A 16,426-nucleotide genomic window follows, 5' to 3' on the forward strand; every position below is an offset into this window, starting at 1 on the left:
GGCACCATACATTTGTATTAACATATTGATATAAATATTGACATCATATCCCTGCTCAAGAGCACTGCAAATGCTAGGTCAATTCTTTTTGCATGCAAATGCACACAGAGCAAATCAAATGGAAGCAGTGATATACTCTAAAGATTATTAAAAAATTCTTCCCAGCTTTGGGAAAAGTGAATTACTTTGTCATATTGAGTAAAAAACAATGAAATCTTCCTAGAACTGCTTTGTGTTCTCTAATGCCATACTGCATTCTAGCTTTTATTTAATTGCAATTTTAAGCAAAAATAAGTATTGTCATATATATATATATGACTTTAAATAAATCAATATCTGCAGTTTCAGTCTGTCAAGACTACTTGTAGGGAAGAAACAGCCATCAAAATCACTGGGACTTGTATGCAGTTAAAGTATACTTTCAGAGAGAATATTGATATTTTAAATCCTAGATCCCATTTTATATGTAGTAACATTCTCCTAGTATTTTAGGAGTGAAAGTAAGGTAGAACAGAACAATAGACAGAAATATGCAATTTTAAAAAATATGTGGTGGATTCCTGGTAACATCATGGCCTATTTATACTTAATGATTATATGGTTAGAACTTTTAATCTTTGAAATTTTAAAGTAAAAATGATACTTTGATTCAAAGTCTGTTTGAAATAAATTGTTTCTTTGGGTTTTATCTCTTTCTAAAATTCTCACTGCAATTCTTTGCATTTCTGCACAGTACTAGTCACAGTCATGATAATGCTGGTTATGAAATTTCCACCAGATAAGTCACAGCACCAAAGTAATTATACTCTCCTGTGCACATGTTGTTGTTTGATTAATTTTAATCCTCTTGTGTTATGAACTAAGCTGCTGAATTTTCTTGTATTTACTGCAAGTGGGCAGTTCTCACATATTTAGTTATTGCAGTTCAGCTGATACTCAGTGTCTTTGTGATATTAAGTGGTGGAGTTCTTTGTAGAGAAAGTTTAGAAACATACAGTGCAGCTGTTACTCGAGGGCTACTGAAATTCCAACATGAAAAAAATCCTTAATCTTCCTCATAATCTCCAAAATGAAGCTACTGGTGAACAGAATGTATTTTCAGAAGCAGTTTCAATAATTGTGAGATTATGGAAGAGATTAAAAAATTTGCCATCTGCTATGCAACATGATACCCCAGTATGGCCCAGAGATTCTCTTTTCTGAGAAACCTCCTTTCTAAAGGAAAAAAAACCCAAAACCACCTACCCTTCCATGTGCTTGTTCAATTTTTAGAAATTAGTTCAACCTCTCCCCATGGTAGTTCTCGTCAGGCTGAGCTACTATTTTGTTTCAGTCACTTTGTTTAGTCATTCCAGAGAGGGGTTTAAGACCAACATGTACCAGACTTGACTCCCTCACATACTCATGTTGAGATTTTGTATCTAAACATATGTATGTAGTATATATATATATGAGATTATATAAAAAGTTATACATTATATAGAAATTGTGTGATAGTGAGACTGGGTGGAAGCTGTTAAAATAAATCTCAGTATGTTTGGGGAAGAAGGAAACTTGAACTCTTAAGGTTCAAAAAGAACTGCAGATAATCTAGCATAGCCACACAAGGAATGCAAAGGATTTGGTGATAACAACACCAAAATTTAGGGTTGATCCCATGAGGGGCCATTTATTTAAGAGCTGAACTTGATGATCCTTGTGGGTCTCTTCCAACCTAGATTCTTTTGTGATTCTGTGAAAGAAAGAGAGGGACCAATTCATTTCAGATGGGCACAGAAATTAATGCAGTTTAATATCAGGCTTTGGAAATTAATTAGTAAACAAACTCTCTTGTTTTGTGGCTGTTGATTAAATTATGTTGCCATCTCTATGCTGCAACTATAAATGTACAGACAGTTCCTGAGCTGAAAATGAATAATTGAAAGAAGATAGGCAGAAACACACAGAAGATTAGGGACCTGTGTACCAGGTCTGGCTGAAATAGAGTTATATTTATTCACAGCAGCCTTTACAGTGCTGTGTTTTGGATTTGTGTCTAAAAAAGTGTTGGTAACACACCAGTCTTTTGATTATTGTACCACAAGACTTTTTCTTATTCTACTCCCCAAGGATTGGGGACAAGCCATTGAGAGGGGACACTGCTGGGACAACTCACCCAAATTGGCCAAAGGGATATTCCACACCAAATAACATCATGATCAGAAATGAAAGTTGGAGGTTTTGGCTATTGAGGTAGCGATTGTTCAGACACCAGCTGAGCATTGGTCTTCGTGAGAGATGATGAGGGAATGCTTATACGTCACGTGTGGGTTTTTTCTCTTCACTTATTAAAGTACTTTTATCTTGACCAATTAATTTTCTTTTGCGTTTCCTATTCTTCCCTCTGTTCTGCTGCATGTGTGGCTTAGTGATTGTGAAACTGTGTGAGTGCTTATTGCTGGCCTGGGGTCAGTCCAGCAGAACCTGATCAGTCAGTCCAGCCAGGGTACCTTTAAAGTGTGTGTTTAAGGGGCTTCCTAATTTATATGACATGATAAAACAGAATAGGAAGGTTTGAAAGATGCAAAAGGGAAAAATTCTTGGTTTAGAGTAGGAACTCAGGAAATGCAACATTTGCTCCTGCATTGGTCTGTCTTGAACACTATTTTTTTTCTTAAAATAGCTTTTGTAGTTTTACTTTTTCTGCAAAATACTTGTGGTAATTAAAGGATTAGTAATAATTCAGACAAAAATTCTTTTTAATTTGGCTTGGATTAGATAAAAGAGAGAACGACATAAAAAATTCCCCACCAGATTGACATAAAGCTATTTTCATGTTATTATGCCTCTAAGTAGCCAAATACCTAGGCATATATACTCTTTTTCTTGTTACTACAGTATTCTGAAGTCAAGAAACACAGCATTTTGAGTTAAGTTATGGCAAGACATATATTTATTTCTTTCATGATTCCTCTTCCTATGGGCTAGTGCATTTACCAAAATTCCTCAACTACCACATCTACCCCTTTTACAACTTATCTGCGGTTGGGAATAGTGCAATTTTTAGGAACTAACTTCTTTAATAGATGATATGCAAAATAATTTTTCTGTTTCCCTGAAATGTGATTCAACATCTTTTTCCTTTACTAGCACCCTCTCCTAACAGCCACTACACAGTTTTAGACTGAGAACAAAATATGTTTTTTAGCCTAAACCATAATTTTTACATAAGTTTTCAAGAGAATGACAAATGTCTTTTCAAAATGAAGATGCTGTATCCAACAGAAGTGCAGTATAGCAATATACAAATCTGTAATACCAGTCAGTACAAAAAGAAATTTATCGCATATAAAATACCTGATGTGGTCATTTGATAATATTAGTACTAATATTAGCGGGTTTTTTTTCCATTTTTCCAATTTTATCCTGGTAGTACTTTGAAAGAACAAAATCTCAGCAGTCTAAGAATAGAACTGACCATGTTCTCTCTAATCTCCATAATGTGTTGTTTCTAAGCTCTGCTCCTTCATTCCTGTCAGAGCTTATTTTTGTATCAAATAAAAGCATACGCAAACCAAAAATAGACAATCTTTGCATGTCTTCATAATGAGAACCCACACTAGAATACCATGTGTTATGTTGGATAGAGTTAATTGGCTCAGGCACTGTAATGAGTGTACTATAAGCTATGAAATCTTCATTTTTCTTTTTTTTATTTTAATGCTAGCTAGTCTAAGCAAAAACCAGAAAATAACAAGGACAGTAAAGAGAGGTTATTCAGCACGGACTGTAATTTTGATGGTAAAATATTGTTGTGAAAATTATTTTAAAGAAAATAATCCTGAGTCTTATGCATCACTCAGTGAACCTTTGAAATGCTGTTTTATGAGAAGTCAATTAAGGAAAGCCTGTTTTGTTGACCTGTTATGCCTGCTATTTGCCACGCTACCCAAAAATCTTACAGCACATATACGACATCCTTCGTTTGGTTTCTCTACGCAGCATATTTACTCTCCCTACATTGTGCCATCTTATTTCTGCATCCCCTGGTGCCCTCCTTGTCAATTTTCCAGCTTTAGGAATAAGACCTGGTGCTTTCTCCTTTACACGCCCACTTTTCAGAATTTTTTGTGATCTATGATATAACTTGGTTGTCAGGTTTGCAAATGCCTAATTAAAAAACCCCAAAGTAGCTGGCAAATAAATAGAAGACAGTGACATTGCATAATCCTCTTTTTATAAATTAAATTAAGAATAGAATTACAAACACAAGTGAGCAGGAAAAAGTAAATCTGTTGTTAATTTTTATTTTATTAAACATCATTAAGTGAAAAAATAGGATAATTTGCTATTTCTTTTACAAATGTTTTAGGAGAACTTTTTTAAACTGTCAGACTAAATTTGTTTAGATGTTTGGAAATCAGGTTTTAACCAATATATTTAAAATGTGAAGACTTCTCTTAACCCTGAAACCTATTTAGTGAATGGAAGCTTTTGAAGGAGACCAGGCTGTAGCAGCAGATCCAAGAGTTACCAGCTTTATATTTATGTCGTTTTCAGCACTGAATTTTACTTTGAAAATGATACATATGTTGCCAAAAAATTAAGGGGAAGGCCTCCTTGGTAAAGTTAAATATTCTGTGTGTTGGGTCCTACCCAGCAGATACAGCCTGCAAGACACCTGCTCATTGAGCAGAACTATCTCATTATTAGGACAGTGATGCAGTGTGGTGTATTTCATACCCTGAAATCAGTCAAGGAAATAACTGAGTGGATTATATTTATCCTGGACTCTGTATTGTGCTATTATGTGTAGCAATAACTGGCAGCATATTAAAATAGAGATCAGGGGCTACAACCATTCTTTTGAAGGCAGTCCTGAAATTTCAAAGCTGTTGAATTATTCAAGTATTTTTCAGTTTATAAGAGATGATTGACTGCTTGATGATGTGAAGATATAAATAAAAAACATTGAAAAGTATTGAGTGGTTTTTTCCCCATGGTTGTTTTGAACCACCGTAGTTGAAGGTGTTGATTTTGTGTCAGTAGCAGCCATGATTAAGAGAGGAAACAGTAGATAATTTATTTGGTCAATGCCCTACTTTTGCACAAAGAAAAAAAAAATCCAATCAAGGTATAAATGGACACAGTTATAATGGGAAACTAAATAGAAATATTAAATTTATTTAATATTAAGAAATATGAATTAATATTAAACATTTGTTGTTTTCTGTCCCTATTTACAAAGCCAGTACCACACATTTAACATGTAAATATGTAATATTTTTCAGGTAAGAATGTCCATATAAAAATCAAAAGAATTCTGTGAATATATGTTTGGGTCTTTTAAAATGTATCTTTACGTTCTCCAATGATTTTGGAAACTGGGCTTTTAGTTAGTTTTTCCAAGTTTTTCTAGACTGAAAAATACATGCATGCTCTACACACCACATGCAGAGTGTACATTGAAAGTGCTGGATATGGTGCATGCTATCATCATCTAAGTGTTCACAGTAATATTTTTTAAGGACATGGCAGTCTGTTTTTCTTTTCATTATGTGGTTGAAAGCCTCTGTTTATGTTCCTTAGTTACTATGGAATAGGGAGCATTTAATAGAGATCGACAGTTATCTCCTGAAAGATCAGCTATCAGAAAATATCATTGTGTCTTATGATGGGAATGATGAACTTCTATTACATCTGACAAAATTGAATTAGCACCTTTGCATAGATTAGCACATTGGCTGAGCAGTAGTGTGAGGATTTTCCTGGAAGATTTTTAAGATATTAAGCCTTCCAGCTGTAATAAGGTTAATACAGTTCTAAGTGACTTGAATGTCAGTGTTGGCAGTTTAACTGCTATAATATTTCTGAAACCAGGAAGAGAATTCACTTCATTCAAAGACCACTTTGAGAAGAAGACATATGTTTCCTTAAAGTTATCACTGAGTGTAAGTGTAATAAAGCACAGAAGCACAGAATTACAAAATGGCTGAGATTGAGAGACCTCTGAAGATCATATGGTCCACCTAGAAATCGTTTTTCAGCATCATGTCTCTCTGGCATCTAAATATCTTCAAGAATGGAGACTCCACGACCTCCTGTGGGAATTTTCAATGACCCTTACAGAAAAAGAAAAAAGTTTCCTGGTTTTCAGGAAGAGCCTGCTATGATTCAATACGTGCCCATTGCCTCTTGTGCTGTTGCTGGGCACCACTGGAAAGAGCCTGGCTTTTTGCACCTTCCCTTCAGGTATTTGTAGTCATTACTAAGATCTCCCTTAAGCAATCTCCAGGATGAACAGTCTCAGCTCTCAGCCTGTGCTCATAGCAGAGATGCTCCAGTCCCTTAATCAGCTTTGTAGGCCTTTGTTGGATACTGCAGTCTGACCATGGGACTTATATTCAGGAGCCCAGAGCTGGACACAGCACTCCAGGCGTGGGCTCATTAGTTCTGAATGCAAAGCACAGCACTGTCACAGCTGCTGAAAAGAAATTAACTGTCTCCCAGCTGAATCCAGGACAAGCAGATATTCTCTTAAGGTATCTCATGGGACATTTTGATGTGTTTTGTGCCAAAAAATGAGCAAATAGTTCAGTGAATACATACATAAATCAGATGATCCTTAGCAGGCCTTTCTAGAATCATAGCATATGCTGAGTTAGAAGGCACCCATCAGATCATGGAGTCCAACTCCTGGCCCTGCACAGGACACCCCAAGAGTCACACCATGTGCCTGAGAGCATTGTCCAAACACTTCTTGAACTCAGACTTGGTGCTGTGACCACTGCCCTGAGGAGCCTGTTGCAGTGCCCAGCCACTGGTTGAGAAACAGTTTCCTGATATCCAGCCTAAACCTCCCCTGACTCAGCTTCATGCCATTTCCTCAAGTCCTGTCACTGGTTATGAGCATGAAGAAATTGGGACCTGCCCTCCCACTTCCCCTCATGAGGATGTTGAAGACCCCAATGAGGTTTCCCATTGGTCTTCTCCAGGCTAAGCAAGACAAGTGACCTCAAAACCTTCCCCTCCAGTCTCATGGCCCTCCTTTGGATCCTCTCCAACGGCTTAATGTCTTTTGGGGTGTCTGGGGCACCCCAAACTGCCCCAGCCCTAGAGGTGAGGCCGCCCCAGAGAAGAGCAGAGCAGAGCAGAGCAGAGGGGACAGTCCCCTCCCTTGCCCGGCTGGCCGTGCTGTCCCTGATGTCCCCAGGACACTCCTGGCCCTCCTGGCTGTCAGGGCACTGCTGGCTCAGATTCAACTTTCCATCCACCAGGACCCCCAGGGCCCTTGTGAGAAATATCATGCCAAAGTAAAGTCATTGGCATCTACTCTGCACAGTTAATCCTTCATACAATACAAGGAGCTTGAAAGAGGGTTGGTGTTTTTCTGGAATATATTCTCATGGATTCTGCAAGTTAAAGGAATTGGCAACCATTAGAACTGAATATCCTGAGAGAGAAGGCATAACTTTCAGACTAATGTTGTAAACCAAAGTGTACTAGCTAAATTAAGCAGTGAAAAGCAAGATTACAATCTGATGATGAGGTATGATGAAGAAGTTATTACCTGGTAACTTATATAACTAAATTAACACTGCTTAAAGGTGGCCGTTCATTTTTAGCATTGGGATTCAGAAACAGAGAGAAATAAAATCAGGTGAGAAAAAATGCTTTCAGAAAGGTGAAAATGAAATGATAAAAGAGATAATTGAATTCTGGAATAAATGAAAGTTAGTTTCTTTGGTCCTAAGGGGAAGCCAATAGTGTAGCTTTGTTTGCATTCACTTCAATTTATGCATGAGTATAACTAAGTCTTATTAGGGCCTTGTAACAACAGTTCCTGATTTCTAGGAACTGTTGTGTAGGAAAATTGGAACAGGGACAAAATATTTTCCCTTCCTGGTCATAAAAGTAAATGCAGGAGGAAACAGTCCAAAGATATATGAAATATGTGTTTGTGTGAATTCTGTTCACAATGCAAATTCTCTTTAAGTTTTTAATTTTTTTTCTCCATCTTTCTATGTTGGATCAACTTATGTTATTATTTACACAGAGATGTATGAAAATGTCTGAGTCTTTCTTATTTTGCAATGTATAATAAGTACTGCGGCATTATCCAAATACAGGACTCAAAAAAGTCACTATCTAGTATGTTTTTCTCCCAAGTAACAGATCAAAATATTGTCAAAGTTTAAAGTGCAAATATTGCTTTACCATGCACAGTAGGTGGAATTCTCTGTTGAAGTCAGTATTCAACCGATTTTATGATGCAAATGGAGCTTTTCAAAAGTTGATTTTCTAAGATGTCTGTCTATCTATCTGAGCTCTTTTAAAGTTAATAAAGTGTCAAATTCAAAGATAAAATATTTACATGAGGCATAGATACTAATTTTAAGATGAAATAAATTGTCCTTTGGATGTACTGATTGCTTTCTACTGACTGGATTGGGGCCTAGTTAACTAGCTGAAACTGGACACTGAGTTTTTTAGTATGTGAACCTAATGGTGAATTTTCATGGCTGAAAATGCCTAAGAAAAAAAATAAGCTTTTGTTAAGGAAAACATTGTAGAAAATAGCTTTTTTCCCTTTTGTTGTTTTGGTAATCTTAACTCATCTTAATCTTAAGGGGAAGAAGGTGTGAGTTTGGTACTTTTTTGGCCTTGGGGTTTAGTTATGTTATTGGGGTCCAGAATGGCAAATAAATTTAGTTTTGCTTTCTGACAAGCAGTTATTGTGGGACAGTATTGATAAGGGCTAATGATATACAACAGAAAAAAAATGAAAGCATTAATAACCATAATTTGTAATGTAGTTCTGGAAAGTCAGGAATTCCAATGATGTGTTTAACATGTTCTGGAATAATCCATTTATATTACTGATAGTAATTTTCCTGGAAGTATCTATCTGGTCATATTGTAAAGACAGTTCCTTCTTCTCCTTCAAATCCATCCCAAACTTTCACACTTTTTGGTACAGACCACAGCTCCTTGTCCTAATATCTTCTGAGACTTTTACTTGCATGGTAACCCTGAAGACATTTGATTAATGCATTTAGATGGTAACATCCTGTGAACCACATGCCCTCTGTGTTGCACTAATTTCACTTCAGTATTTTATATTTGGTCATGCCAGAGTTCTGAAAAAGATAAAAGAGAAATTGCTCAGTTATTGCTCAGAGATTTTCAAAATTTAGCAATATGTATCCTAGTAGCTCTGTTCACTATAGACAAGTACATAAACATCATGAAAATGCAGTTAATTTTCAGGGATAAAAAACATACTCCTAGTCCCTCAATGGACTTTTTTTCAAATGCAATACTTTCCCACAATAAAGACTGCTGTGTGAATAGTGCTTTACAAAGCCTTTGACAATCTCTTGTCATTTTCTCTTCTCTTGTAGCTGATGGATGCACTGACTGGTCTGTGGATTACAAGAAATATCAAGTTCTAGTGGGAGAACCTGTTCGTATAAAATGTGCACTCTTTTATGGATATATTAGAGCTAATTACTCCCTAGCCCAAAGTGCTGGACTTAGCTTGATGTGGTACAAAAGCTCTGGACCTGGAGATTTTGAGGAACCTATAGCTTTTGATGGAACCAGAATGAGCAAAGAAGAAGACTCCATTTGGTTCAGACCAACAGTGGTGCAAGACAGCGGGCTCTATGCATGTGTAATAAGGTACTATATTTTAATATACTGCTTTTTAATTGACCAAATATGAAACAAGGCTCTTAATAGCAAGACTTCTGTGCCAAAGAAAATATTTTCTGACTGTGTTCTTTTTGTTTTTCCTCCTGGCATTCTCTTCCCAGAAGGTTTTTTTATGCCTGACTAGAAATTGTTATTGAATGTCTTGAACATATTAAATTTTCTTTTGTAGAAATTTAGTCATTTATAACAAAACCTAAAATTTGTAAGGTGATTGGGACTGGATGAATAAGTTATCTGTTCCTTTTTCTGATTCCGGTTTCACTTCTGCAATCACTATCCTAGAGTAAAAAAAATGGTGTTTTTTTAGATTCTGATTTAATTTTATGTGGATTTCATTAAGTGATTTAACTTAATTAACTTTCTTTCTGTAAAAAAAAAATGTTATTTAATGTAAAGCAGTCGTATCAAGGAAAACAGAAGGTGAAATTTCAGCATTTTTTATACATCCTCTGGCTTAACTTGATAATAGAGGCTGGGTGCCAAATGTCTTCCAAAAAAATTTAACCTTCTGATTCATCAAGTTTTATCACCAGAAACTGGATTGTGTTCTGCTTCTGCTTTCTGCAACAGGTGTTCAGCTTCTTTCTGCATCTTTAATGTGGTTTACACAGATATTTTTCCAGCCCTTTACAGAGTTCCTCTCTATCTGGATAACTATAAAAGTAGTCTTGCTACTAATACACAATAGAAAGAGTCAAAAGCTAACTGTAAAGCAACTGACTGGCTGGAAAAGGAGCACACGGTGCAGCTAGTACAGTCATGCAAGGAAAATGTAGAAATTGTTTTATCAGCAGCTGGAAAAGTTTGGAAAGGTTTACTGTCTGCCACGCTTTTTTTTTTTTTTTTTTTTTTTTTTTTTTTGTTTTGTTTTGTTTTGTTTTGTTTTGTTTTTGTTTTTTTGGTTGGTTGGTTGGTTGGTTTTGGGTTTTTTGGCTTGGGTAGAGGGAAGGGAGCACAGGTTACTGTCTGGCTTATGTGTGCTGAAGGAATTTTTCAATAAATAATGTGTTTATAAAAACATTACTCTATGACATCTTTATATAAGATGTCATTTCATATCACATTTTTTGTCCAATAGCATATTCAACATGGTCTTTCTGACGATGACAGCTCTCTTTAAAAGAAAAGCACAAAAACCTACAAATTAAGCTCCTTAAGGAGAATTTTTCAGTTATATTTGGATCAATATTTTCTGATAAGTTTGTAACAGTGGCCATGAAAATGAAAACAGTTTTGTCAATTATTCCATAATGCTATTTAAAATACCATAATTAATCTCCTCTGTTTATATAAAGAAAACCTTAATTATCTGATGTTGCAATTTCCATTAAGTATATATAAATGCTGAATTTAGCTACTCAGACATTATGTTTATCATCTCAAACTGTATTTCTGGCTTTTTTTACATGGATTTTTATTTAATCTAGAGGTAGTTTGGACCATGTTCTAATCTGTGTTAAACTATGTGGTGGTTTACTACCAGTCAGAAATTAGACCCAGAAATAAACCACTCCTCTTACTACCACCTACTTTGGCAAGAGAGGGGACAAAGGCAGAGATTATGGGTTGAGATAACAGTTTACTGAAAGCAAGGAGCAGTGGAATGAGAAATGCACAGTAATAGCAGCAATATTGATAACAAGTAAGAAGAGGCTTTACACTCAAAAGGTGTTCATCACCTTGACAAAGACAAGAGGGCTCCCTGCAGATTGCACTGTGTGCCTTTCCCCACACAAAGATAAGATGGAAGCTCTTCCTGTACCCAGCCTTTTCCCAGAAAAAGACAAGCTGGTAGGAGCCTCCCACAGATGGCTTTCCCTGTCCATAAGTCCAAGGCAATGGAAGACAATGATGGACAAACCTCTGAAGGCAAAATTATTTGTGTGCACTGCCACTCCATTGCGCTGGGCTCAGCTCCTCTGGGCTCAGTTTCACCATGGTTTTGTTCCCCACAGCTGCTTCCCACACCAGCACTGCTACTTTTGCTCACTTCACTGGAGTGCAGGCTGGATTTGCTGCTGGTCAGAATGACATCCCAGAGCTGCACCTGAGGAATGGGAAGGTGATGGGTGATGGTTGTAGAGGATAAGGTCAATTCCGTGGTAGAGGATGGGGTCAATCCTATACACACCCCCTGCAATGAAGAGAGAGATGTCACATCACAGGGTTGCTTATTATTTATCATATATGGTCAGTGAATATAGCTGGATTAGCTGCACTAAGAGCCAATGCATATATTCAAGTGCAGCTCCCAGAAATCATGTATATGTTACATGCAACTGGTGTAATAATAAATATTAAGTGGTTTCTGCCAAAAATTCTGCCTTTAAAGTTTCAAAAATAGCTGAAATATTGTTCCTATCAAGAGAACACTTCCTTCATGTATTCTTTTTCTTCCTGGCCTGAACACATCAATTACAGTGTCTCTAGTAGTTGCCCAGCATAATACGAGCATAGGTCAGTGAAACTGGAGCTCTGTAGTTAGGTCTTAGTGTAGATTTATGTGATTTGGAATTATAGAATCATAGTATAATTTGGGTTGGAAAGGATCTCCACGATCACAGAGTCCAACATTTTTACAAGGAGCATCACACCGACTAAAACATTGCATTATGTGCCACGTTCAGTTGTTTCTATGATAGTTCATAGTTGTTTCTATGTTTCATGAATGGTGACTTCACTTCCCTGGGCACTCTATTCCAGTGCTTAATTTACCTTTCAGAGAAGAAATTATTCCTGAAGTCCAACCTGAACTTCCCCTGATGCAACTTGAGGCCATCTCCTTTTGTCTTGTCACTTGTTGCTTGGGAGAAAAGGCCAGCCCTCACCTGGCTACAATCTCCTTTAGGACAGTTTTAGAGAGTGATAAGATCTCTCCTGAGCCTCTTCTTCTTTGTACTAAACAATCCCAGTTCACTCTGTGATTTCTCCTATGATTCATTCACTAGACCTTTCTCCAGCTGCACAACCCTTCCCTGGACATGCTTCAGCCCCTCAATGCCTTTCATGGAGTGAGAGCCCAAAACTGGACACAGGATTTGAGTGTGGCCTCACCAGTGCCCAGCACAGGGGGACAATCCCTGCCCTGGTCCTGCTGCCACACTATTGCTGATCCAGGCCAGGTGCCACTGGCCTTCTGGGTCACTTGTGCTGTTGACCAGAACCAAGATCCTTTCCTGCTGAGCCACTTTTGAGCAACTCTTTCCCCATCCTGTAGCACTGCACGTGGCTGTTGTGACCAAAGTGCAAGACCCATCACTTCACCTTTTTTACTGTCATGCAGTTGGCCTCAGCTCATCTATCCAGTCTGTCCCAAACTCTCTGCAGAGCCTTTGTACCATTCAGCAGACCAACTTTTTTTCCCAACTCACTGTCATCTGCAAAATTACTGAGGGTACATTCATTGCCCTCTTCTAAACCATTGATAAAAATATAAACAGAACTGGCCCCAGCAGTGAAACATGGGGAACCCCACTAGTGATGGCCAACAAATTGATGTAGCACCATTCACCATGACTCTTGGGATCTGGCCATCCAGCCATGATTTATATTTATTAACCTGTTTAATGTTTATGAACATTAATTGCTTTGTTAAGCTGTAACATTTAATGGAGAAAAATGCATATGAACAAGTGTTCATAAACATCATACAAAAGCATAAGAGTGTCTATAAAGAATGCTTAGGATACAGACAAACAGAGATAACAATGGAAGTTTAAATAAAGCATTACGAATTATATTATAGATGAAAAATCTTATTCATCTTTAACATACTTAAACTCATTAGGTACTTATTAGCCATAAAAATACTGCCTATAATTAATTTAGTGATATTCAGCTTTGAAGATTCAAATTCAGATGACAGCAAGGTTCAAGCAGAGAATAACAGCATCTGTGGAGATTGTTCAAATCTATTTTCATCCCCAGCTGGTAAAAAATCCTGAGCATTTTCATCAGTATCCTTAACTGTTTCTATTAGTAACACACAGTACAGCATTTTAGACAAAGAGCTAAAGACTGAAATAGTGCGTAGTGCAACAGAATTTTTGGATGGATGGAAGGATGGAAGGAAGGAAGGAAGGAAGGGAGAGAAGGAGGGAGGGAGGAAGGAAGTAATGTAATTTCCTTCCTTCCTTCCTTCCTCCCTCCCTCCCTATCTCTTTTTATTCCTCTCTCGCTCTCTCACTTTCTAATTTTTTCATTTTCTTGCTTTCTCTCTTTCTTGCTTTCATTGCTATGAAGGCTAACCATCCACAGTAGAAACTTGCTAAATTACCAATTCAATTTAAGAATATATATATTTTACATATTTAATGTATGCACAATTGTTAAATTAATTGTCAGAAATCTTGACCATGGAATGTGTAATGAAATCTTTTCTTTACTGAAGGAGATGGAGAGCAAAAAAAAGAAATAGAATAAATTTTTTATAAATCTGGTTGAAGCATCATTCCTTTATCATCTTGAATAATGTAAAACATGTTTTCAAATGGGAATTGCTATTTCTGGGTACCAATCATTTTTGAAATCTGAAATCTGTCTTACCTGAGGAGGGCCTTTTATCCTGGCTATATATGCTTATAAATAGTTTTATTTCTGTATAGAGTTTTTAAGAATGACTGTCTTAAAAAAAGAGTAAACATTCATATAACAACTATATATCAAATCTCAATTTAAAAAAACCCCTAACAATCCTCCCAAAAAACAACAACCAAAAAACCCCACAAACAAACCAAAATACCCTGTCCAATAAAAACATCCCTCTCCCCCCATCCCCCCCCCCAAAAAAAAGGAAGAAATTGTCTGAACACTAAGCTTTAAAACAGTTTGTCTTAAAAGGTCATCAACGTGGTGTTACCTAGATCTGCATGAGATCTTTGGTTATGTTTATGTGTATTACCAACAAAGGAATCCAACAATTGATAAGAGAAATCAGCTTTCTCAAAGGAATAACAAATGAGCTAGCAATACTCAGAAAGAAGGAAGTCTCAGAGAGACTTTCTCAGAAAGAAAGAAGAGCCTGTTATTCTCTTAATTCCTTTATGACAATATCACCACTCAGTGTCCTGAGTAACAAGAGATAGGACAACAGGACACAGCATCACAGTGGTGATTGTGGAAGTCCTATATTAACAGTTGGACTTCAGCATCTTAAAGGCCTTTTCCAACCTTAGCAATCCTATGGTTCTAAGAAAACAACAACTCTGATAATCTCTTGAAATGGTATGCAAGTTCAGGAGAACCTGGTTCAAAACATGAGATAGACTTTCCTTGGTCCCAGGCTTTGTGGTCATTTGGTTTATAGAGAGCATGGGGAGCAATTAACTGTGTGTTTGTTATTTTTACACTCCATTTGAAAGCTTGTCTGAACTTTTTCCAAGGTCTTTTCTTTTTTTGAAGATGGTAACCATCACAAGGAATCTGGCTCTTATTTTCTGATGTTTTCTCCATCTCCTTTTCTAGTGCAAGCTTGGTAGGCTGGTCAGATATCCATGTAATTTTTGACTGTGACTTAGGGAGGCTTGGTGAGTTGAAATCGCCTTCAGGCTAACATTAGGAATTTATACAGTGTGGGTATCTGGAGCTTACATTAAGTGTTCTGTACAGATGGCAAAAGCATTTGCTCCTAGAAATAAATGTGGGATTTTCTTGAAGTTAATGCTTGTTGAAAGTCAGGAGATTGAAATCTACTCATTCTTCACTCCCCTGTGCTGACACTGCAGGAGGTCAGCTGTCTGACATTCTCATCTTCATTGTACATGATAAACACCTTCCACATGTCTTAGGACAGAATAAATACCTAATACTGAGGAGATAGACAGGTGAGCACAGGGTACATCTTCTCATTGCATAAAGTTAAATTCCAGAGTGTGTTTGCTATTTGTTTGGCTGAGTGAGAACTCAACAATGAAAAACAAGCAAACAAGTATGGTGATGAATAGAGAAAGGAGCAATATGACCCTTACAGTGGGTGGAGTCACGAATAAGTGAGGAGTCTCGATGGGCTAGAACTGAACAGGTCACTCCAGATAATTCTTTTATGTAAGACTTAAAGACTTAAAGACTTATTAATTTTTACTGAGGGGAAAATAGCAAATGTGTATACTTTTACACAGAATAGGGGAAGAATGTTGATATTGGAAAAGAAGAAGAAATAAGTGTATTTGACTGAGCAGAAGGCACTGTTAAAATTGAATATTTTCTTCACAATGCTACAAAAAATGGAAGACAATGGCAAAGAACTAAAATGACTTCCACTCATTTTCAAAACAGTGGCTTTTAATTATTCCAAAGTTTTATAGATTTTTGTTTTGCTTTGTTTCCTCTCACGGAATTCGAAGCAACCAAGTTGTATTGCTAGTAGTAATATGGGCCACTTGTTTGGTCATTTAAGTTTGCTCCTAATATCTAATATTGTATTTTGAATCTGCCCTGCAAGTGCTTCTCTCTTTGTATATAAGCTCTCTGAGAACATCAAATTCAGTTTATGCATCTAGGCTCTAAAAAGCTGCATGTCAGTTCTTTTTTTAAGTCTCCCTGTTCTCAGAACAGAAAGCAATTTAAGTTATGTTAAAATGTAGCTAAGATTTGATTCCATTGTGCAGGGATAGGTGTCTAATACTGTTTTAGAGGCTCCAGGAGCATTTCCAAGAGACTTCCAAGGGAATGACATATCGACACTAAATCTGGAGGAGGCTGAATGTGAGATACATTTGGGTAAAGCCACATG

The 16,426-nt window shown here is 36.8% G+C and overlaps 1 protein-coding gene across 1 annotated transcript in view; it reads left to right on the forward strand.

The window, feature by feature from the left end:
- Window positions 1-9,448: 9,448 nt before the first annotated feature.
- The window catches only part of IL1RAPL1 (interleukin 1 receptor accessory protein like 1), a 306,788-nt gene continuing 299,810 nt past the window's right edge, over window positions 9,449-16,426 (forward strand). Inside the window, exon 1 of the mRNA XM_066314006.1 lies at window positions 9,449-9,663. Within this exon, the coding sequence (XP_066170103.1) occupies window positions 9,524-9,663 (140 nt within the window). The 5' untranslated portion in view covers window positions 9,449-9,523. The remainder of the gene's footprint in view (window positions 9,664-16,426) is intronic.

This window comes from Sylvia atricapilla, chromosome 2 (assembly GCF_009819655.1).
Source record: "Sylvia atricapilla isolate bSylAtr1 chromosome 2, bSylAtr1.pri, whole genome shotgun sequence".
Taxonomy (NCBI): domain Eukaryota; kingdom Metazoa; phylum Chordata; class Aves; order Passeriformes; family Sylviidae; genus Sylvia; species Sylvia atricapilla.